Here is a 22209-nt window from a genome sequence, read left to right on the forward strand (position 1 = left end):
CCCCTGGTTGGGGACCTTTTGGGAAGGAGTTGCCTTCAGGTTGTGAAAGGGGCCTGGGGAAGCTAGTATGTGGCTCAGGCCTCTGGAAAGAGGGCATGTCACTTGTCTCCCTCAGGGGCGACGTGGGGCCAGAAGCCAGGGTTGAGAACCACTTTTTCTGGGCTATGAATAAGCCTAGAGCAGCTGCTTAGGTTGCTCTTTCAGAAGCAACTCAGTTCCCTAGGCCAGACTCTGGGGCTGGCTCTCAGATCCCCATGCAACCCGAGGCAGTGGACAAGGAATTTGTTTCACAGCTTCCATGGCTGGATGTGAACCAGCATGCCAGGCTGGGTTGCAGTCAGGACTGTCTAGTGGAGAAGAGGCAGGTAGAGGTGCAGGCCTCACCTAAGGCCTATGGAGGAGCTGTGCCCAATGCCCTCACGCTGTGCAAGTGCTAAGCACCCCATCATACTGCCCTCTTCTACTCACACCCCTAAGCTTTGACCCTCCTAGAATCCTTTATTCAGCCCCAAGGGTCAGGGGCTCAACAGAGCTGTTGAGCTTTGGGATCTGCCCGTCCTAGCAACAGTAAGAGCCTGACAAAGGCCCTTGCCCCATGCACTCCAGGCGGGCCAGAGCTACGGGACCCACTCTAGCTTGTGGCTGCATGCCCTTCTTCCCAGGACAGATGCCAGCAGGGGAGTGCTGTGTGGCAATGGAGTTTGGGGTGCTGAAGAGTCTGTTGAACCCTCTGTTGAGAGTTTTCTATGGGCCACACCTGGGTACTTAATGTCCCTAACATCATAAAGAAGGAAACAGGCACAGGGATGAAGCTGTCAGTTAGCAAGGTCTATGTCCTCAGTCTCTTTTGTTGGTCGTGGGGCTTGGACTAGGCCTAGGCGTTGTCCCTGAGCTCTTCAAGGCTACTGCCCTACCTTGGGACCTGGAAGTTGTCCCTGACCTCTTCAGCTCAAGGCTTCCACCCTCTCCCTTGAGCCACAGCACCACTCTGTTTTCTAGTGGTTAACTGGAGATAAGTCTCAGGTTCTTTAGTGCCTGGGCTGGCTTTGAAACACAATCCTCAGATCTCAGCCTCCTGAGTAGCTAGAATTGTAGGCATGAACCACCAAGCCCAAACTGTCCTCAGTCCTTAATGACTTAAAGGTTTGGTAGTTTGATCTAAGTAATCAGTCCTTAATGACTTAATGGTTTGGTAGAGTTTGATCTAAGTTAAGTGCAAGATTGAGTTCAAATCTCAACACTTATTTAAAGAGAAAGACACACACACAGGGCTGGGGGCACAGTGCTTGCCTAGCTAGTACAAAGCCCCAAATCCAAACTACTCTCCTCCAGAAAAAAAAAAAATTGCTTTAATATCTTCTGCCCATCACACCAAATAAGACAAAACATGTATTAGACATGAGTTTTTTTTTTTTTTTTTTTTGCCAGTTCTGGGCTTGGGCTCAGGGCCTGAGCACTGTCCCTGGATTTTCTCAAGGCTCGGCCTCTATCACTTGAGCCACGGCACCACTTCTGGTTTTATTGCCACGTATGTGGTACCGAGGAATCGAACCCGGATCTTCGTGCATGCTAGGCAAGCACTCTACCACTAGGCCAAACTCCCTGCCCAGACATGAGATTTTTGACACTGTCCCAAAGCAGATGGTGTCACCGGGCCCTGGAACTAACGTCCTTTGTGAGGTGGAATGGGAGTTGGCCATGAGTTCTGTCCTGACAGGGGGAGGGGCGGGAGAGGCCAGAGCAGGGACGTGTGGAGATGGTTCTTGCCATGCTGGGGGCTTTGTACCCCAGGGCTGGGCTCAGTCTCTTCCTCTTTTACCTCATCCTGGCAGCCACACTCCTTCACCCCCAGCCACTGAGGTAGGCCTCAGTTCTGCCCTCCCTGGAAGGGGGCAGTTGCTATCCTCGGGCTGGGAGCTTGCCAGGTCCCCCACTCTGGGTCACCCATCCTGTGTTTACAGGAAGGTCACAGTGGTCTTTGGGGCCACAGCTGAGTACCCCAATGTCTCCCACAGGTCCCAGCGGTCTGTTCCAGAGGAATTTTCAGTCCCCCTTGAGCTCTCTCAGCCATTTTCTAACCTGGTGGATGGTAGGATTCCTCTTCCCCCTCTTGCTCCTGCTCCCATGGGGGCGGTGCCCAGGGACCCCGGGCCCATCCCCCAACCCCATCACTGGCAGCCTTTTCAGAGCTGCCCAGAGTCCCGTCCTATACCAGTAGCTCCTATTCCCTCCACCTACCCCCGCCTCTTCTCTCTTCATAGACTATGGGATCCGACCCAAGCACCCATGGCCACGGGGCCCTCGACCTCTCCTCTCCCAGGCCCAGCAACGCAAGCGGGATGGGCCAGACATGGCTGAGTACTACTACGATGCGCATGTGTGACGGGCGCCCTAGATAAAACTATTCTGTGTAGCAGCGGCTCAACTCTCCTAGCTCTCGTAACAGGCACCCTGGGAGGGGTCCAGAAAGACACACCAGCTATGCTCCAGACAGGAAATGGCACTTTTAATAGTTGTGGCCGAGTGACAAGACCATGGCGGGAGGCCTTCTCTCCCAGCAGCTCCCTCCTTCCTAGGGACTGCCAGGTCTGCTGGGGCCTACGTGCTGGGGTGGTGGCGGTGGGACTACCCACAGGTCCCACCGAGGACAGCAGGGAGGGACCTCATCACCACCGTTGCCATTTCCTTACTAGAAAGTACTCGGGAGGTGGCTGGGCTCAGCCTGAGCTCAGAGCTCCTGGTATGGAGATTGGGGACAGGGGCAGGTGGCACTTGCAGGTGGCATGGGCATCATCAAGGCAAGGAGCCAAGAGCCAGAGCCCCTAGCAGGGAAGTAAGGCCCAGGACAGGGTGGATCCTCTGCTCCCAGAATGCATTCCTTCACAGCCAGGGCCACCCTCCCCCCAAGGCCTGTCCCCTCCCAATCCCCGGGCAGCCTGAGCTGGCCTCCATAGATGAATCTAACCCCATATATTACAATAAACTGCATCTGTCTCTCCTGTAACCCCTGCCCTCTACCCTGGGCCAATGGATCCCACCTTCCCATCCCATCAGCAGCAGCTGTCCTGGCTCTAGCCTGGGGCGCGCAGAGGGTGGCAGCACTGCTACTCCAGGTAGATATCTTCCGTGGGGCACGTGTATTCCACAAACTGCTTGTAGAACTGCTGGAACGCGCGTCTGGAAGGCAGGGGGCACATGCTGTCACCAGGAGCCTCGCCCAGGCAGGACAGGAACCCAACCTGTGACTGGGGTCTTCAAGCAGGAATTTCAGGGCCCCAAGGCTCTGGTTTCTGGCCCAGAAGCTAGGGGCAGAATGCCAGGCACCGGGTTTCTCGGAAGCCTCCCTCCAGGCTCTGCACTGGGGCTGGACTGAGTGGTGATGCTGGAAGACGCTCTAGGGCTGTAGTCAGGGTGAGCTCTGGGTTGGGCTTGGCAAGACACGTATACATACCCCACAGACTCTGCCAGGGCTTTGGTGGAGTCTTCAGACACAAAGACATGGCAGGCAAATCGGTGGTCGGCAGGGTGTTTGGTGATGAACCCAAAGTACCTGTGAGAAGACAGGTGTCTGTGAGGCAGGGGCTCAGGCTCGGGGCCCGCTCAGGATAATGGGCCACATTCCTACTTACTTGTTGTTCTTTGGATGGTATCCACAGAAAGAGATGTTTTTTAGATGGAAAAAGTGGCTACATTTATTCCCCTATAGGACAGAGAAGAAAGGCCAGGTCATGAATCCTGCAGGGGGAGGGGCAGGAATACACACATGTACACACATGTACACACACACACACACACACACACCATGGCAACTCTCCTGTGGGGGCTGGGGCTCCAGGGAGAAAGAAGGGTAAGGGGGAGTCACCTGGGCCTCCAGAGCATCCTCTGCCTTCACCCCTATCTTCACACCCCGCACACTGATCTCAAGGACACAGCTGGAGGGAGGGTTAAAGTGCACGGTGAGGCGGCGGGTGGTAGCAATCTGCCAGAGAAGGACAGGGCCACATCAGGGCACTGTCTGTGCCTCCATCAGCAATTCCTGTCCAACAGCCTGGGCCTGAGGCTTCCATAGTCTCTGTGTGATCTTTTCTCCCCAGACAGGATAAAGTAAGTGCCAGTCAGCACCCCACTGGGAGAGAAGAAAGGAGTGGGACTAGATACCTTTTGCATAGCAGCACAGAGGACATCATTGCCCTTGTGATAGGGAACCTGGACAGAGCCCAGGAACTTCACCCGGAACTGGTCCACCCAGTCGCTGTTCTTGGCCAGGGCTGGAAAGAAAACATGAGGTTCAGCAGAGCAAGCAGAACAGGCTCAGAAGCAAGCCACAGAAGGAGGTGAGGGGGGCTGGGAGTTTGGCCTAGTGGTTAAAGTGCTTGCCTAGCATGCATGAAGACCCGGGTTCGATTCCTCGGTACCCCACATACATAGAAAAAAAGCTGGAAGTGGTGCTGAGGCTCAAGTGGTAGAGCTCTAGCCTTGAGAAAATCCAAGGACAGTGCTCAGGCCCTGAGCTCAAGACCAGGACTGGCAAAAAAAAAAAAAAAAAAAAAGGAGGTGAGGGACGAGGAGGTGAGGGATGAGGAGGAACTCGGCCAGCAGAGGGTGCTATGGTGCCCAGATGTGTCAATATGGCTGGGTTCTGTGTGTATGCACGTGCGTGCAAGACCTGGGACTTGAACCCATGGCCTGGGCACTGTCCCTAAACTTTGTTTTTTCTTTTGGGGGGGTGAAAGTTCTGGGGCTTAAACTCAGGGCTTGGGCCCTGTCCTTGGGCTTTCTCAAGGCTAGCACTGTACCACTTGGGCCACACTACCACTTCCCGCTTTTTCTGTGTATGTGGTACTGAGGAATCAGTGGTAGGCAGGCACTCTACCTACCATTAGGCCACACTCCTGGCTCCTGTCACTAAACATTTTTTTTTTTGGCCAGTTGTGGGGCTTGAACTCAGGGCCTGAGCACTGTCCTTGGACATTTCTCAAGGCTAGAGCTCTACCACTTGAGCCACAGCACCACTTCCAGCTTTTTACTATGTATGTGGTACCAAGGAATTGAACCTGGGTCTTTGTGCAATGTAGGCAAGCACTCTACCACTAGGCCAAACTCCTGGCCATGTCTCTAAACTTTGGTGCTCAAAGTTAGCACTCTGCCACTTTGAGCCACAGCTCTATTTCAATAGTAGTTAACTGTAGATAAGAGTTACATGGATTTTTCTGTCCAGGCTGGTTTGAACAGTGATCCTCAGATCTTAGCCTCCTGAGTAGCTAAGATTACAGGAGTGGGCCACTGGTGCCCAGCTGAGTCTCACTTTTGTTGTTGTTTGCCAGTCCTGGGGCTTGAACTCAGGGCCTGGGCTCTGTCCTTGAACACGTTTTGCTCAAGGCTAGTGCTCTACTACTTGAACCACAGCACCACTTTTGGATTTTTCTGTGTATCCAGGGCTTCATGCATGCCAGGCAAGTACTCTACCACTAGGCTACCAGCCCGAGTCTCACTTTTCCCAATTCAATCTCCTCTGCTTGTGCCACATCCTCCAGACTGCCAAGGTCTGGAGTACATGTTGCTATGGCAGCAAGTCAGGCAGGCCTGATGTATCAGGTGAGGGGCCAGGGATGCCGGGTTGGGGCAGATCATTACCTGCCATGTGCTCGGGCTCCTTGGTGACCTCGATGGCATAGTAGGCAGGAAAGACGCCTCGGGCACCAGTGCGCATGTTATAGGCCTCGTACCAGTAGTCTTCAGCCTGCAGTTCCACCAGCAGAGGGTCATCCACTTCTAGTTCAAGTTCATCTTCATGCCGGGGCACGAACCTGTCCCCAGTGAGGGCAAGTAAGGAATTCCTCACTATGGTCGGTCCAGCTAGGCCTACTCTGGGGCTGAGTGGCCATGGTGGCATCATTAGTTCAATTAATATTTGCATGTTGGTTCCTAGAGACTCATGCCATCCAGGTATGCAACTATAGCTTAGGAAACAAAGGCCAAGAACCAAGACCCTGAAAAACAGAGGTCATGGGGAGGCAAGCACCCACTAGAGGGGAGTTGGGGTACAGGTTCTGGGTGTGGGTAACCTTCCTCGACACCTCAGCACTAGATCTCGTGCTCTGGTACTGTCCTCCTGCGTGCGAGTGGACACCAATGCTGGGGCCCTTGGGGGTCATGTACTGTGACCCAGGCAAGGTGTGGCCCTCACCTGAAAATGGCCCGATGTGTTTGCTCCTGTTCTTCCCCGTTGATGACGCAGGAGAACAGCCCGAAGGACTCTGCGCCTGCAGGTGAGGGACAGACTAGACTTGGTGTCAAGGTGTAGGGGTGGCTAAAGAATGCTCTTGGGAATGCCCCATTTGGGCTGTGCCCAGGCCAGGCCCCCCCGCCTTCTGGCTCACTCACTGGAGGAGCGAGAGCGGCCACTCATGAAGACGTTCAGAAACTTCTTAGAGAAGTGGACATCGGGCTCATCAGGTGTGGAGTCCTCAGAGAGGCAGGCGGGGGGCCGGGGGCGGGGGGCCTCCTCATACTCCTCCCCGATGGCCGACTCATAGGGCGAGGAGGCGGAGGCACAGTTGTCATAGACTGTGGCTGAATCGCTCTCGTCACTGTAGTCTCCAAAGCATGGCCGTAGGCTCACCAGCTCCAGCTGGGCGTGCTCGTCCACCACTAGGGTGTACTTGACCGAGTCGTAGGACAGGGCGCTGGTATCGGAGCTCAGCGAAGCCCTCGGAGGCGGGGGCGGCTCCCCCAGGCTCCCTCGCCAGCCTCCACCTGGTGGCTCTGCCCGCTCCGGGGAGGACAGGCAGTCGAAGCCCTCATCCTCCTCACTAATGGAGGGATGGGGCCGCCCTGCTGCTGAAGGGTAAGCCGCAGGGTCTGGATCAGAGCTGATCGACATTCGACTCTCAGCCGGCGGCAAAAAGGAGGCGTTGGGCTCGGCAGGGTCTGGGGGCCTCTGTACCGGGGTCAGGTAGATCTCCTCGGTGGCCTCTAGCCTCACATCCGCCTGGTAGTGGATTCGGTCTCGATGTGAGTGGCCCCGGCTACCAGGTGCTGCAGCAGGGGGGCCACCTGGAGGTGCCATCTGGGTGGCAGCGGTGCGGCGACAAGGGCTGTCGGTGGAGGTACCTCGATCCTTGGTGGGGGCAGGGCTGCTCTGGGGTGGCAGCTCGTCACTCAGGCAGATATGTTCATGTGGGGGTGTCTGTTCCCCTGGAGGGCAGGTGAGTCAAAGCTGAGGGAAGCACCCCTCCCCTCCCCCTGAGACCCCTCTCCACTCCCAATTTGATCACACACAGCCAGAACAGCCTCTTCTGGCAGGCTCTGGGGCTGGCCTCAGCCATAAATGGGCACAATAAGACAGGATGATGGCAACTGCTGGATCTGCTCTTGGCAGTGACCTGAGCTAGGGCCAAGCAAGGTCCAGCTTGGGGAAAGGGTTGTGTGCATGTGTGCATGTGTGTGTGTTGGGATGATGGTACTGAGGCTTGAACTCAATGCTTCACACACTTGCTTGGCTTTTTCCACTCAAGCCTGGTGCTCAAGCCTCAGCCATACCTCCACCAGGAAAAGTGTCTTGACTCACCTGTTTTCAGGGGAGAGGATGATCTAGACACCCGATCCTGCCAACTGTGCTTTTTGCCTAGAGAATTATTATTCAGTGTGTCCTGTGCAGAGAACAAAAGGCCCTTGTGAAGTGGTCAGCAGTGCCCGGCACAGAGAGGCCCTGGCCCTGCCCCCATCTGGCTACCCATAGGTCATCCCCAGGCTGTGTGCTGCTCTCGGCCTGCCTCCCCCTGCCAAGGGTCTCACTTCCAACCCACCTCAGGCAAGCAGGCAGGAGCTTAGCAAGTCACTGTTCTTGTTCATAGGCCTGCTGGCTCTAGAGGGCCCTCCCTTCTGGTTTGGGGATGTTAGCCAACCCCCAGGGAGCTGTTCTTATCAGCCTGAGCCCAGTGGGGATGGTTGTGTGTGGAGGAGTAGAGGAGGTGGGAGAGAGAAGAAGGAGCTTTCTGGAGGCAGTAAGGCCCAACACCCCCCACAGACGCTGTACATGTCAGACACTCAAAACCAGCCTGAGTGGAGAACAGGGTGAGACCCTGCCCAGGAGCAAGAGGAAGGGCTTTTCCTAGCAGCTGGCCTGGGGACCTGGGATGAATCATCTGAATGATGACTCCATAACACTCCCCACACACACCCCAGTCACATGTGACAGAGGAATGACAGATGTAATCAGCAGCCCTCATTCCTGGATCTCCAGGACTTCCTGGCCCACATTCACGGCACCCTGGTACCCTTCCACAGTGCCCACACACGTCCCTCCACCCCCCCCCCACTCCCACACAACTTGGGATTCCTCTCCTAGAAACACCCTCCAAAGCCCTCACATTCATGAGATGGGCTGCCAAAAGCCAGGCCAGAGGATCCTGGGAAAGGGACCAATCCCTTCCCTGCTGGCCAGGCGGCACCAGCAGCTCCACTTCGCCAAGCTCCTTGCATCTCCCTACTCTGCTGACTGGGCCTGGAAGACAAAGGGCCACAGCTGCTCCGCCTCAATTCAACTTTCCTTGGCACCCAGCCACCCACCAGGGGCCACCCAGGCCCCCAACTCAACCAAGCAGCTCCATCCTTCATCTCGCCTTTAGCCTTCTAGAATTCTCAGCTGCCTGGTTGCTGCCTATAAGCTTCCATTACCGCCCCCCCACAAGTTTGCTCCTGACCTGTTTCTGTCCTACTGCCGCCAGGAGCCCTATACCTACAAGGGAGGCCCCCGGCAATGTCCCAAGTGCCCAATTCGTTCGTTCCAACCCCCCAAAGCCTTGTTCTCCCCTTCCCACCCCCTACCTCTCTCTTAATTCCAGCCCTTCCACCGACCCTGGCGACCCCTTCATTCCCTCCATGGCTCTCAAGGCTCCACGCGCAGATGGCTGGATTCGGCCCTTCCCAAGACAGATGTACTTGCACCTTGAGCCCCCACGCCTACAGGAAGGCCTTCCCTTCCTGCCCTGATGAGTGGAAGGCTAGTTCCTGGCGCAGGGCACCCGCAAGTCCTTCCTGGCGCTGCCCAGACCTGGTGGGCCGGATCTGGCCCAGGACGCGCCCCCTCCTCCCACGAAGCCCGCCCAAAGGCACCGCCCCCTCCGCTCCGCCCCCCCCCGCCCCCTTTCCCGCTTCCGGCGCCTCACCTGAGACCGGGGCACCTGCGGGAAGAGGTTGAGCGTGGTGGGCCGCTTGGGCCGGTACGTGTCACCGCTGCCTGTGCCCTGGCCTTGGCCCTGGCCGCGAGGCGCCGACTCCTGACCTGACTCGGCCTGAGGCGGCCCTGCTCCCGATCGCCGCGATGCATGCTCTTCATCTTCATCCTCCTCGTCGTCCTCCGCGCCGGGAGTGTCGCCCGCCGCGTCGATCAGGTCCATCTGCAGCATCTCTGCCTGCAACCGGCTCCCCGCGCCACCGCCACCCGCAGACAGCAGCCCGGAGCGCGGGGGCTGCGCGGCGCAGACGGAGGGGCGTCAGGGGGCGGAGCCACGCCGGGGAGGGGCAGGGCTGAGGCCCTGGCGCCCCGCCCCTTCCGGGCGAGTCCATTCCGCGGCCGTGGGGGGAGCAGGGACGAAGGACGGCTCCCATGCTCCCCTACGAGGCAGTACTGGGCCGCTCCCCCACCCCCGCCGCCGGTGCCATTGACGATCCGCACCTCGCGGCTCCCACGGCCCCCCCCTTGACTCCTGGTACCCTCCCGTTTCCTTGGCAACAGCCGATGACCTCACCCGGGTTGTAAGCCGAGCCCAGAGTGAAATCACCGCTGTTGCCATGGGGACGCCAGGGTCGCCAAGGAGGTTCGCGTCCCATAAGAGATGAGGGACGATTATTTGAAGAGGCCTTTTGAGGAAAACCGAGTCCCAGGCGGGAGGGGGAGGCGGCGGAGGCCGCAGTGCGGATCCCAGGAGGCCACAGCAGCCGGAAGAGGGGCGCCAAGGAGGAGGGGCAGGCGGCCGGCCTGGGCTCACCCCCACCTCGTCCCCAGCACCCTGCCTAGCCACCCCGCACCCCCAGACCTTCCCTTGGCTAGTCTGCCTGCCTAGTCCTGCACGCTTGCTAGTCCCAGTTCTGCGCCAACAGCCTGGCACCTTGGACAGATCCCCAAACCTTTCTTCTTTTATTGCTTACCTGTCACAAGGCTGCTGCCCAGCCCAGCTCGCCAAGGAGGCAAGGACAGGCCCAATGTATATGGAATCCTACTCCCTACTCCTGCCTGCACTTCCCCTCCTCTGCCACCTTTATTAAGGCCCTTGGTAGCTACTGACTGAGCATCCTGGCTAATTGCAGGAAACTCTCTTGAAGGCTTTACTTGGGGAGAGGGCGATGTCAGAGTCCAGAGCCTCTGCCTCCATCCCTTCCCGGCGGGTTAGGGTACAGGAACTAGAGCATCATCCTCACCCTTTAGCTTCCTCTTCCTTGACAGAGCCTCCAGACATCATTCGGGGAGATGTTCTGAGTTCTAAAACCTGGCCCTGTGCAGGGACTAGCCACCTGGCCCCTTCTTACTGATCTAAAGATTGCAGGAACCCCCCCACCCACCCAGCACTGGTACGCAGGGAAACAAGTGTTGGAGATCTCAGGGAAACATTTAGACCTTTAGGGACTAGAGAATTCCATCTTCCCTGTGCCAAGACCACGGCACCCAAAGCAGCCACAACACTAGCCCAACCCCTCAGCAGAGGCAGGGTGGCCAGGAGGCCAAGCAGCGTAGCCATCGCATGCTGCAGTGGCTGCTGGCAGCCATCAGAGCTCTTCCAAAAGTGCCTCGGCTCCTTTCCTGCCCCCAGAGCACTGCAGATTCCACCGGACTCCACCCTGTGCAGCCTCAGTCCTCTGCCAGGCTTCTCCTGAAAGGGTTTCCCTTGACTGACCCTGTCCCACATCTGAACAACTCCTGTCCTCTCTCCACATGGGCAATTTAGTCCTGGCAAGGCAGATAAAAAATAATGCTGACCAAGTAGCCAAGCACTATACTGGATATTTCCTGTGTGTTACTTTACATATGAGGATGCTCTCACATCCCAATTAACCCCCTTTCTACCCCCAGAATTCTTACCCGGAGAGACAGTGTGTCTTTGCACTGCAGGCTGATGCCACACTCATCGGTGATCTCTGAGAGGTCCTCATCCTCAAACTCCTCCAGGCTGATGTCATGGGTGAGCCTGGTGGGAACAGGAATGAATACCAGAGTTACAACCAGGGCTTGCGAAGTCTGCTGCCATCTCAGATCATCCCAAAGGGTGAGAGTGGGCCCACCTGCACCGATGAAGGGGAAGCAGCAGGCAGAGGAAGGATTTGGGCTGAGATGGGAACTCCAGGTTCCTCCAGCTCCTCCCAGCTGGAAGCCATCCATGCTTTTGCCAACCAGAAGGCAGTTCTAAAAGGCCCAACTGCTCAGAGCCTCAGCTCTGCCAGAGAAATGCCTCCCAGGGCCAGGGCAGGTGCCAAGGCCAGTTCTCTGCAGAGAGTCAGAGGTGAGATGAGACTCAGAGCTGCCTGGAAGCCAGGCACTGGTGGCTCGTGCCTGAAATTCTAGCTATTCAGGAGGCTGAGATCTGAGAGCATGGTTTGAAGCCAGTCCAGGTCTGTGAGGCTGAGACTCCTATCACCAATTAACCAGCAAAAAGAGAAAAAGAAACAAAGAAAAAAGGCTGGAAATGGACCTGTGCCTCAAGTGGTAGAGCAATAGCCTTGAAAAGTCTCAGGGACAGTGCCCAGGCCCTGAGTTCAAGCCCCAGACCGGCACCAAAAACAACAAGAAAGGCTGCCTAGAGTGAGAGGGTGATGTGCTGTGCTGTGCAGTCCACACTACCGAGACCCAAAGTGCTGCAGGCAGGCACAACAGCCTCTGGGCATGGCCTGTGTCCCCACCCAGGAAAAAACAACAAAACCCCCAAGCTGTTGAGTTCTGGGAGCAGCAAGGGGAATGAATCTGGGTAGACCCATTGAAGGGGATACAGTGCCGTACTCCTCGTTTGTCCCCTGACCAGTCTTCTTGTCTGGTATAAGGACCAGTTCAGGGTTAGAGGCCCAGCCTGAGGCTGGAAGCCCTGGGAGACAAACCAGACAGAGCATCTGGGCACCAGTATACCATAACACTAACTGGCACTCCCGGGGCTCCAGGCCAGCCTGTGTGCCCACCTTGGAGTAGAGGACTAGCCCAGCCACCGTGGTGCCACCCACTCACCCTAACTCTTGCTTTCTGCCTAGTTTGGGGTCAATAGGACATTGGGGGAGAATGCCTAAGCAAAGGTATTCCCAAAGACAACCTGGAGAGAGCAGACACCAAGAAGGAAACCCTCAGGCCCAAGGTCATTCAGGAGGTGTGGTGGCCCAGCTCAGCCAGGGGTAATGCACGACCATCAAACTCCTGCCTTTCCGCACTCAGGCCGAGACCCGGAGCTCAATGGAGCTTCCCCTCCCCTTGCCCAGCCCCCAGCCACTCCAGTCCTCCTACCAGTGCTCCCACTGATCTTCCAACCAGCTGTCATTGTCTGGGCTCGAATCCATCTTCAGTACCAGCTGCATGGAGAGCCCTGCCCAGCTGGGGGGCTGTGGGGTCCCAGGGCTGCCCTCTCATGCCCAGAGGGGTAGGGGGGGCCAGGGCTTAAGTCAGGGCTGGGGCCTCTGGCCTTCACAGCTTGGGCCTGCCTTTCTGCATCCTGCCCGATGCTGCAGAAGCCTGGGGAGCTCATTAAAAATAGATGGGCCGGAGAGCAGGGAGCAGCTGCCGACCCGAGCCTAGGCCCAGCTTCTCCTGGCCCAGCCCTCAGCTGCAGCCGCTTCCTCCCTCGGTCCCCGTTGCTCTGCAACGACGTCTCCGCCTCTCCCCCACTGGGATCAGGTTACAGCAATCAATGCCACTGTCTCCACCTGCCCTTCCAATGCCCCTGTCAGAGCTGGGGTGAGCCCCCTCTGGCCCAAGCTTATCAGCAGATGGCAGAAATCTGGGATGTTTTCCCCCCCAAAGCCAGCCCCTGATCTGCGTTAAAGGGCCAGCGTCACCCTGCCAGGTAGAAGATGGAAGGGCTTCTGATGAGGACTGCATCCACACAGCCACAGGTTTAGCTCCACACCTCATAGGGTGAGAGGCCAGGGGAGGTAAGATGAGGGGATCAAGACAGCTCCTGGCTGGCTGGTGTGTTCATGTCACTATTTTCAGTAGTGCATAAAGACAGGTGGGCTGGGGTTGGGGGCCGTAGCCCAGAAACCAGAGCCCCCAGCATCAGTCCAGCCAGGCTAAGATAATGTTTCAGCCCTGGGATGAAAACCAATGGCTACACTAGTAAGTGCTGCCTGGAAGGACACTGGCAAGGCCAGTGGTACAAGAGACATGGGGTGCTCAGCCAGTAGCCAGGAGTCTCAAGTCAGCCCTAGAGGTGCCCTCTGGCTCCCTCTGCTCTGCCTCTGACCTCCCAGACATCCCACAGGCCTGCCTGCCTCAGCTTCCACATACCAGCATGTGTCTACTCTTGGGCTTGTGTTTGGCTGTGCAATCTCCTGTTTACTGCTCTGCATCCTCACGGTGGCCATTGTTCCTCCCCAGTTCCTAACCCAAAGCTTGAATGCAGCACACGGCAGGCCAAAAGAATGCTCCAGAAGCCCTCTTATGCAGCTGGGGTCACCTTCTGCCTGGGTGCAAGGGAGTACAAGGTGGGACCCAATGGGACCAGGTCTCCATCATGGATACCCCACCCCTCTCCCCACTACTCCAAAGGTAAATGGGGTTTGCATCTCCCACTGTGTACCCAGAAGGTGATCAATATATGTCCTCTCCTCCTGCTCTCCCTCCTTCCCTCCAAATTCCTGCCTGGACTGGCTGGTTCTGGAGAGCATCCTGCATACACTCGGTGCTCAATATATGCTTGTCTGATGTAAAGGACAGCATCTGAAACACTGGAAGTGTCTCTGTGCAGCTCTGCCCCTGTTCAGGCCTCTTATTTGCATAACAACAGGGAAGGGGCAGAGCCAGTGGAATCATCCTTTACTAAGAGGGAATTGGAATCACTGGGCAGTGATGGGAAGAAGACAGCCTGCGCTGGGTGCCTGGCTCCCAGAGTCCTAGGGGGCTCTGTCTGCTCCCTACCCAAAGGATAGCCCTTATCTAGGACCCAATACTCCTATGTCAGGCCTGGAAGCAAATCCTGTCATTTCCAAGCCATGCCTGCCTGGCCTCAAACTTGCTGCTGTGTGTCTCCTTACCACCTTGGAGGAGGGAGCTGAGCCACCCATTTCACAGATAAGGAGCACTAAGGCTTGGGAGCTTTGGCCTCTATTGGCCATCTATAGGAAGAGATGGGCATTTCCTGCCTGCCACCTCAGGATGCTGAGTGGATAAACAGAACAGAGTAGCTGGATTGCAAAGGCTGGATGAGGAAGGCCCCTTGGCCGGTCACCCCTTGCTCAAGGCCTTGCACTTTTGTCCTCTTCTCTAGGCATCCAGTCAGAACCTGCAAACCTTTCCTGGGAGGAAGGACTTTGGTCTCTCTGGGTTCACAAGCTAACTGTGGAAAAGGAAGATGGAGGCAGGCAGAGTTGGGGGAAAGAGGAAAGGGAGGACAGAAAGGAATCAGGTCCCTTCCTGACCTTGCCTAGTGCATCTTCTTAGAAGCCTAAGCCTCAAGCCGAATTCCTGGAGGCTACTCAGCAGAACCACAGCCCAGGGAGGTCTCAGTCCCCTTCCTTCTCTCTCCTGTACCAATCAATCAGAACTCCGTGCTAGGCCAGGTTAACATTTGGTGGCTCCTGTGTCACGAGGTTGGTCTCTGGTGACCACCTTGATCTTTGACCTCCTTTGATCATCCAGGCCTCTCCTCCTGCATGAACCTTCCTTCTTCTCACCCTGGGATTCAAGCTCTGGACTCAGTGTCCCATACTCCCCAGCCCATACTGCGCCAGGCTCTCCTCCGGAGCCAAGCCTTTTCTAATTGACTGTTTCAAGACTGAGCATGGAGATCACGTGAGGTAAGGGCCAGGTGAAGGGTGGCACTTTTGCTGAGTGAGACCAGAGGGAGCCAGGTGGGTGGCTGTCGAGAAATCACTCTTGAGCCTTGGAGTGCTGGCTGTGCTGTATGAAGGGAGAAAGCCAGCGGAGTGACTGGTGTCCCAGCCATGTGCCAGAGGCCACCTAGTCTATCTGTGCCACTAAAGCCCTCTAAGCAGGACTAGGTCCCAGCAAGTCCCCTCCCCCCTCTCTAGTTTCCTGTCTGCCAAAGGGTCCACAGCAACTCTGACCCCACAGCCCAGGCCAATCCTGGATGGCTGCTGGCTCACTTGGTTCTCTTGGTGGTAGCTCTAGGGTGGCTGTAGCTTGTCCTTTGAGTTATATGACCCCTATATTGGTCTCCTCTGAGAAGTAGCTGGCCCACAAAAGTGGGATCATTCCTCTCTCCATCAGCATGTTCTGAATATGCTTAATGAATGTTGAATGATGAACTTGGGAGTATCCTGGGCCTTTTTGGATTTCTGACTTGCAAATCTCTTAAGCTAGTCCTCATTTGGACTCAACTCCTGTGTCCTTCCCCATTGGGTAGAGTCTGGGGTTGGCTGTCTGGGCCTCTAGGAAGATGGTCTTGGCTGCAGTTGTGGGTGGGGGTGAGCCAGGCCTAGACTTGCTCTCAGAACCCTCACATCCCCACTGCCGGCTCAGGGTGCACACTGGGTTCAGGCTGGGTTTGTCCTGGGGGTCTGGAATCATCTACCAGACCAAGAGCACACTGGTATCCTCTCCAGGAAGCGAATCGAGCCCAAGACATGAATCCCAAATGACAGCTCTCCCTCGGGGGTGGAAAGTGCTCGAGTTAAACACTGCTGTGCACACAGAACTCTGGGAAGCAATGATTTGACTCTGGGGTGACTATGCTGGAGGTAAGTGGTGCCCTTACACACCAGGCATGTGAGGCCCTTGAGTGGGGGCTGTGGAGACCCTCAGGAGAGGGGCATTAGCCATCTTATGGCATGCTGGTGGTATGAATGTTGATGGTGGCAACTGGTACACTGGGTAAAATGGCAAAACATGTGACCTGCAGCTTCACCAGGGCACAGGGCATGCGGGGAGGAACACACATGTGCACGTGTAGTTGTGGACCCCCAATTGTGTGACATGGCAGAATCTGGGGAGATTTCTTTTCCTTTGCTCTCAAGGATAGACTTAGGGTATTGGCCCCCACCAAGCCCACACTGGGCTCCCCATCCTACGTGGAGGCTGCTGCCCTCCCCGCAGCTGCAGTTCTGTTTCCCTGCATCCCGGTCTCCTCGCTGCCCAGTAGCCCATAGCTGTCCCCCACCTGACTCCTTACCAGTCCCCACTGCTTGAGAGTGACAAGGCCAGTATCCTAACACAGCCTACAAGTTCCTGTGTGGCCTTGCCCATGATGCCCTACTGGTCGGGGGTCACCCTTCCTGCCTGTTCCTGTTCTCTCTCTCTCTCTTTTTTTTTGTGCTAGTCTTGGGTCATGAACTCAGGGCCTAGGTGTTGCCCTTAAACTTCTATGCTCAAGGTTAGTGCTCTACTACTTGAGCCACAGGGCCACTTCCAGCATTTTCTGAATAGTTTATTGGAGATAAAAGTCTCATGACTTTTCTGCCTGAGCTGGCCTTGGATCTGCAATGATCATGTCTCAGCCTCCTGTGTAGCTAGATTATAGGTGTGAGCCACTGGCGCCTGGCTTTTTTATTTTTAAATTAGAGATAAGGGTCTCATAGACACTTTCTTGCCCAAGCTGGCTTCAAACAGCAATCCTCAGATCTCAGCCTCCTGAGTAGCTAGCATTATAGGTATGAGCCACAGATACCTGGCCCTCGGGTCCTTCTTACATGCTATGGCCCGCTCCTTTGGCAAGCTTTACTTGGCCTCCTGTGGTTGCCCTGAGTGGACAGATCCTTCACAACTATCCAGTCTATCTGCTCCACACCATCCCTTGTGTGGGGGGTCATGCCACCTGATGGCTATGTGTTCCCCTAGGGAACCTGACCAAGGGCAAACATTGATGAGCAAAGAGCAACCAAGTGTGTCAAACCTGATACAGCTAAACAAGAAGGTCCTGCACCAAACTGGTCCCAATAGCATAACATCTTCATCTCTTATCCCTGAGAGAGTGTGACAGAACAGAGTCTGGGCTCCATCCCAGCCTTATCACTAACTTGTGTTCCTGGTGAAACCTTTGGCTCATTCAAGTTTGAGGTGGGTTGGTTGCAGAACTAAGGATAGAACACAGTTCCTGTCTCACACATACTAGGCAAGTGCTCTGCCAGTGAGTTACATCTGGGCCCCAATGAGCTGATTTCTAAGGTCTCTGCCATCCACAACTCCCTTCCATATACCCAGGTCAGACATCTCACTGAACCCCCACGAATACCAGTTCCAATAGGAACTGGTCTTCTCATACAGCATGGCTGGCCCCTTCACCTCGATTCCATTCACCCCAGTGCCACTGTACCATTATGTACATTTCTAAATTTCCCTTTCTAGAGTTTTCTTTATAATGAACATATTTTGCAATCATTTTTGTTGTTCTTGTTTGTGTGCGTGTGTGTGTTTGCCGGTACTGGGGCTTGAACTCAGGGCTAGGGCACTGTCCTTAAGCTATTTCTACTCAAGGCTGCTGCTCTCCCATGTAAGTCACACCTCCATTTCCAGCTTTTAAAAATATTAGTTGCTTTATTGTTATAAAGGTGATGTACAGAGGGATTATAATTACAAGAGTCTTAAGGAGTACATTTGCTTTCATACAGGGTCTTCCCTTCCCTCACTCTCTCCCAGTCCCTCTTGCTTTAATTTCTAAAATTCATTTCATCATTTTGCAAGTTACACAAGTAACCTATACACATGCTCACTATAAGAATAAGAAGCCACATAATTCAGAAGTATGTCAAATGAGAGCGGGGAGTCCCTCACCCCACATGCAGCTATGACCACTGGTAACCACATGGGCGTTTTCAGTAATCAGAAAATCAAGCTGCACATAGTTATTGAAGCCAACTACCAACAGATGCTCCAGTCATTCCTCTCATCACCCCACCACGGAGGCTCCTCCAACAGTCCAGGGCTCTGTCTTTGAGGAGCTGCTCTGCAATTAGACTGCTTAGGTTGAAATCCTTGCTTTGCCACTTGTCCTAACATCTCTAGCCCTCAGTTTCTTTCTCTAGAAAGCATGGATGATAAAGTATGATAAGGTCCTATTTTTGTGTTTCCGTGTGTGTGTGTGTGTGTGTGTGTTGGTTTTCATTGGCTGTGGGACTTGAACTCAGGGCTTGAGTACTGAGCTTTTTCTTTCAAGGCTAGTGCTCTATATCCTTGAGCCACAGCTGCACTTCTAGTTTCTGGTAGTTAATTGGACATGAGTCTCATGGACTTTTCTTGCCTGGGCTGACTTTGAACTGTGATTCTCAGATCTCAGCCTCCTGGGTAGCTAGGATTACAGGCGTGAGCCACTGGTACCTAGCTTCATGCTTCTTATTGTTAAATGATCCTATGGGCTGAGTGATGATGCCACACTTATGGTGTGGATCCTTGTGTCTTCTAGAAACTGACAGCTGTACCAGGGCATGGGGTGTGTGTGCATGTGTGTATATTCACTTGTGCACACTCACACACAGTCACTCACGCACTGAAACACTAACACATGTTGTATCATCTGAGTCTTAGAACTACCCTGAGCAGGGACTCGGGAGCTAAAGCTAGTGTAATGAAGAATAAAAAGACTACTCAGAGAGGTTAAGCACTTGATTTTGGGGGCAGATAACTAAAAACGATGGGCAGGGATTTAAACCCAGGCCAGTCAGATCCACACCTTTACCAAGGAACCCCATGACAATACAAGCACATAGGGCTCTGTGGAGCTGGGCCAGGGGCTGTGAGGCAAGAAAAGAGAAAGGGCAACCGGGGGCTGCTGAAGCAACCCATGCAGGCCAGTAACACTGGCCCTTATTATTCCCACAGCCAGGCCTTGGTGCCATGGAGGGTGGCCCACGCCTCAGCTGTTTGGTCTGTTGCCTGTCTCACCCTGCCAGGCACAGAGCTGACCATATCGTCTCTGTGTAGTACCCCTGTCTCAGATCCTCTCAGTAAGCCTACATGATAACTGCCTAGTAGGGGCAGCTGGGAAGTAGGTGGGTGTAGTGACTCCTCTGGGCCTGAAGTAGGGCTGGTGGGAGAGAGGACTGAGCAAGCATAGACCAGATTCCAGTCCAGACCCAGCTGAACTTTCTCCAGGCTCTCAGGCAAGCAGCTGCCTTCTCCAGTCTCCTCTGACTCATCTCTACAATGGGCTGGCCTCTGAATACCCTGAGGTGCATATCCCTGGGAAGGTTGAGTGAGGAGGCCCTGGAGAACTCTATAAGCTGTCTAGACATCAGCTAGCAGAGAGCTGTTAGCAACTTGATGGGCATATCTCCTCAATATTAAGGAGCCCACTTAACAGATGGGACTGGTGAGGACAAAATGTGTGACTGGGTCACACATGGAGGTGCAAAGATTTGAACTCAAGTTCCCCCTCCCATCCCCTCCTTTTATGCCAGTCCTGGGGCTTGAACTCAGGACCTGGGCACTGTCCCTGTGCTTCTTTGGCTTAAGGCTAGTACTCTACCACTTGAACCATAGCATCACCTTTGGCCTTTTCTGTTTATGTGGTACTGAGTAATGGAAGGCAGAGCTTCATGCACGCTAAGACAAGCATTCTGTCACTAAGCCACATTCCCAGCCCTTAATCCAAGTCCTTGATGGTACACCCGGGGTAGTCTCAAGCACTGTGGAGAAGCCAAACATACCTGCAGCTTCCTTCCATCCCCTCCTTTGGTGTCACAGGTTGGCCCAGGGTCTCAGAGGAGGTTTCTGGGCCTGATGATGCCATCAGAGACCCTCAGAGGTCCCTGCTCAGATGAGGGCCTGGAAGCCAGCGACCCCCAGATCACAGTAGAGTCTGGTGCCAGAACCCAGCTGGGGATGGGCTGGGGCTCTGGCCCCAGGGGAGGGGAAGGCGCCAGCTTGGGGAAATAGTGGGTACATCTCTGATTCCTTCTCTTGAGCTCTGTCTGGGGTCAGTGACACACCTCTCCACTCTCACCTATGGGGTGGGGACTGAATCATGGGCAGGTCATCTCCTTCCCACCACCTGTCTCTAAAGTCCACCTGGCTTAACACCAGATAGGTAGCGGGGACGAAGGGGCATCCAGGTCAGGGTCTTGAGTAGTTACCGCAGCAGGGCCCCTCCCCCAACATCCTTGGCTACCACAGACTTCCTGCCTCCTCCATTCCCTGCTCTAGGCTGAGCCTCCCCTACCTGCCTGAGACACACCTGACCAGGTGGGCACTGCCCCAATTCACGGAGGATCCTGGCCATGAGGGCCTCCAGCCAGGCAAGGCTGCGGGAGGGACTTGGGGTGTCGCTGGGACCCCGGGCCACCCGTCAGCCCCCACCTCTGGTGGACCACCTTCAGCAGGGACACGGGGGAGCCAGGGCGGGCTGGCTGGCCTTCCTGCCGGTCCCGGGACGCCCCCCCCCCCGGGCCCCAGACCAAGCTGAAGCGGGGGCGTTGGGGAGGCGGCCCCCGAGTGGCTGCGGACCCCGACTCTGCTGCGCCCTGACTCTGAGGCGGCTGCGGGTCCGGACCAGGGGCTGGGGCGGCCGGAAGGACTGACGGTCCTGAGGACAGATCCCCATCCCCGGGCTGCGGGCTGGGTCCGGAGACCCCGAGGTCTGGGTCGGGGAGGGGCAGCGCGGGTAGAGGTGCGGGCCGGAGGGCGGGGCGCACGCGGCCGGGGAGTCTCACCTGAAATTGGGGGGCGACGCGATGTGCAGCCCCAAGAACGGGGAGGCGGCGGACGGGGACGCGGCCCCCCCGCCCAGGCCGCCGCTCTCTCGCTCCGCCATTCCTGGGCGCAGCCCTGGCCATCCGGGCGGAGCGCGGCGCGGGAGGCGGCGGCGGCGGTGGCGGCGGCGGCGCGGGAGGTGGGGGCGCGGCGAGGAAGCCGCCGCCGCCGCCGCGGGGCCGGGGCTGGGGCCGGGGCGGGCGCGGCTCCGGTGCGCACGCGGCTCGCGAGCCCGACGAGTGGGCCCCCGTGCGCGCCCCCGGCCGGCCGGGGTCTCGTGGCCCCGCCCCGTCGCGCCTGGCTCCGCCCCCGGCGCTCTCCGAGGTGCTGAAGCCCCCTCCCCCGCCCTAAATCCAGTCCAGACTCGGCCCCCTCCCCCAGCCCCCCGCAAAGACCCGGGTCCTGGGCATGGGCTTGGCCTGGAGCGGAGTAACTCTGGGGACCCTGGCCCCCCAAGTCCGTCCTTCCTCTCCACAGGAGAAACAAAGAAGGTGGGAGAGGAACAGAAAGGGGAGCGGGTGAGAGCAGACAGGTGTGGAGGGGTGGTGCGAAGTCTGGCTAGGTGGGTGGAGAGGCAGTGGTGCCTTGCCAGTGACCTCACAGCTCTAAGGTTCAGCGCACCCATCTGTGAAATGGGGACAACCATGAATCCTCCTCTGACTGGGGGGGGATGGAATTTAATAGAAATAGGGGCTGAGTAGGCCAGCTCCTCTGCCTCACCTGTCTCATTCCTGTCCCTTTGAGAGCTGCTGTCCTGCCCCAAGATGAGTCCCCTTTACCCCAAAACAGCTACTCATGGCTGAGTCCAGCCCTCGGCTTCTCAACCCTTGACGCCTCCTTCCCCAAGCCAGGGCTTTCTGTGCTGTTCTCATGTAGCACCTCAACCTTGTTTTCTGTGGGGCACACCTTTTACACCCACACACCTGGAGCTGGCTTCTTGCCTCCTGCCACACTCCTGGTTCCTTCTGTTCCCTCCATCCCTGGTGCTGGGGTGTGGTTTCCTCCTGGTCTCTCCTTCAAAACCCTAAGTCCCAGGTCAGGCTCTCACCAGCCAAACCTCACACACAAGGCACGGCAGGGTGAAAAGGCCATCGTTCACAGCTGTGTAGTCCAGCTTGCAAATCTCGACCTTTCCCACCATGGAGTAGACCACAGGGGGATGGGGGGTCCTGCCCTGGAGTAAGCAATCCCCTGCTCCAGCCCCAAGAACAAAAGGTGGTGACAACCTCTTTTTCTCTCTGCCGTTGGGGCCAAAGGGGTGGTGTGGCACTTCACTTTCTGCTGTTTTGGTTCAAGCATTTCATACTAGGCCCTCCCAGGAACCATCGGCTACTGTGGTGCCTGCCTTTTCCTTCCAAGAAAGCAGTCATGCCTAA

The 22209-nt window shown here is 56.2% G+C and overlaps 2 protein-coding genes across 5 annotated transcripts; one reads left to right on the forward strand and one right to left on the reverse strand.

The window, feature by feature from the left end:
* Positions 1–1722: 1722 nt before the first annotated feature.
* On the forward strand, positions 1723–2413 carry Frey1 (Frey regulator of sperm-oocyte fusion 1). Its single transcript, XM_090347844.1, has 3 exons — positions 1723–1860; positions 2016–2089; positions 2262–2413. The coding sequence occupies exons 1-3, from the start codon at positions 1757–1759 to the stop codon at positions 2381–2383; spliced, it is 300 nt and encodes a 99-aa protein (XP_090203970.1). The 5' UTR covers positions 1723–1756; the 3' UTR covers positions 2384–2413.
* A 72-nt stretch (positions 2414–2485) lies between these two features.
* Positions 2486–20949, reverse strand: Mapk8ip1 (mitogen-activated protein kinase 8 interacting protein 1). Of its 4 annotated transcripts, none has more exons than XM_090347840.1 (12): positions 20794–20949; positions 11081–11186; positions 9171–9473; positions 7571–7652; positions 6385–7197; positions 6188–6281; positions 5635–5807; positions 4159–4268; positions 3863–3979; positions 3630–3700; positions 3452–3550; positions 2486–3177 (listed from the first exon to the last, which is right to left on the reverse strand). In XM_090347840.1, exons 1-12 carry the CDS (start codon positions 20892–20894, stop codon positions 3105–3107), a joined length of 2142 nt encoding a protein of 713 aa, XP_090203966.1. In that variant the 5' UTR covers positions 20895–20949; the 3' UTR covers positions 2486–3104. The 4 variants fall into 4 exon arrangements, with proteins under 4 accessions (XP_090203966.1, XP_090203967.1, XP_090203968.1 ...); XM_090347841.1 differs by having other exon boundaries at positions 6188–6263; positions 20794–20948; XM_090347842.1 differs by lacking the exon at positions 20794–20949 and adding an exon at positions 12482–12575.
* Positions 20950–22209: the final 1260 nt, after the last annotated feature.

The sequence above is a fragment of the Megascapheus bottae genome, chromosome 16, assembly GCF_031878675.1.
Source record: "Megascapheus bottae isolate mThoBot1 chromosome 16, mThoBot2.hap1, whole genome shotgun sequence".
In the NCBI taxonomy this organism is placed as follows: Eukaryota; Metazoa; Chordata; class Mammalia; order Rodentia; family Geomyidae; genus Megascapheus; species Megascapheus bottae.

What these genes read in the sequence shown, in the direction of transcription:
- Frey1 (XM_090347844.1), top strand. Translation starts at nt 1,757, where the DNA reads ATGGTTCTTGCCATGCTGGGGGCTTTGTACCCCAGGGCTGGGCTCAGT. An exon ending in CTTCACCCCCAGCCACTGAG is followed by an intron (nt 1,861 to 2,015) that starts GTAGGCCTCAGT and finishes TGTCTCCCACAG; the next exon opens with GTCCCAGCGGTCTGTTCCAG. An exon ending in ATTTTCTAACCTGGTGGATG is followed by an intron (nt 2,090 to 2,261) that starts GTAGGATTCCTC and finishes CTCTCTTCATAG; the next exon opens with ACTATGGGATCCGACCCAAG.
- Mapk8ip1 (XM_090347840.1), bottom strand. Translation starts at nt 20,894, where the DNA reads ATGGCGGAGCGAGAGAGCGGCGGCCTGGGCGGGGGGGCCGCGTCCCCG. An exon ending in AAGACACACTGTCTCTCCGG is followed by an intron (nt 9,474 to 11,080) that starts GTAAGAATTCTG and finishes TGCGCCGCGCAG; the next exon opens with CCCCCGCGCTCCGGGCTGCT. An exon ending in ACACATCGGGCCATTTTCAG is followed by an intron (nt 5,808 to 6,187) that starts GTGAGGGCCACA and finishes CACTGGGGACAG; the next exon opens with GTTCGTGCCCCGGCATGAAG.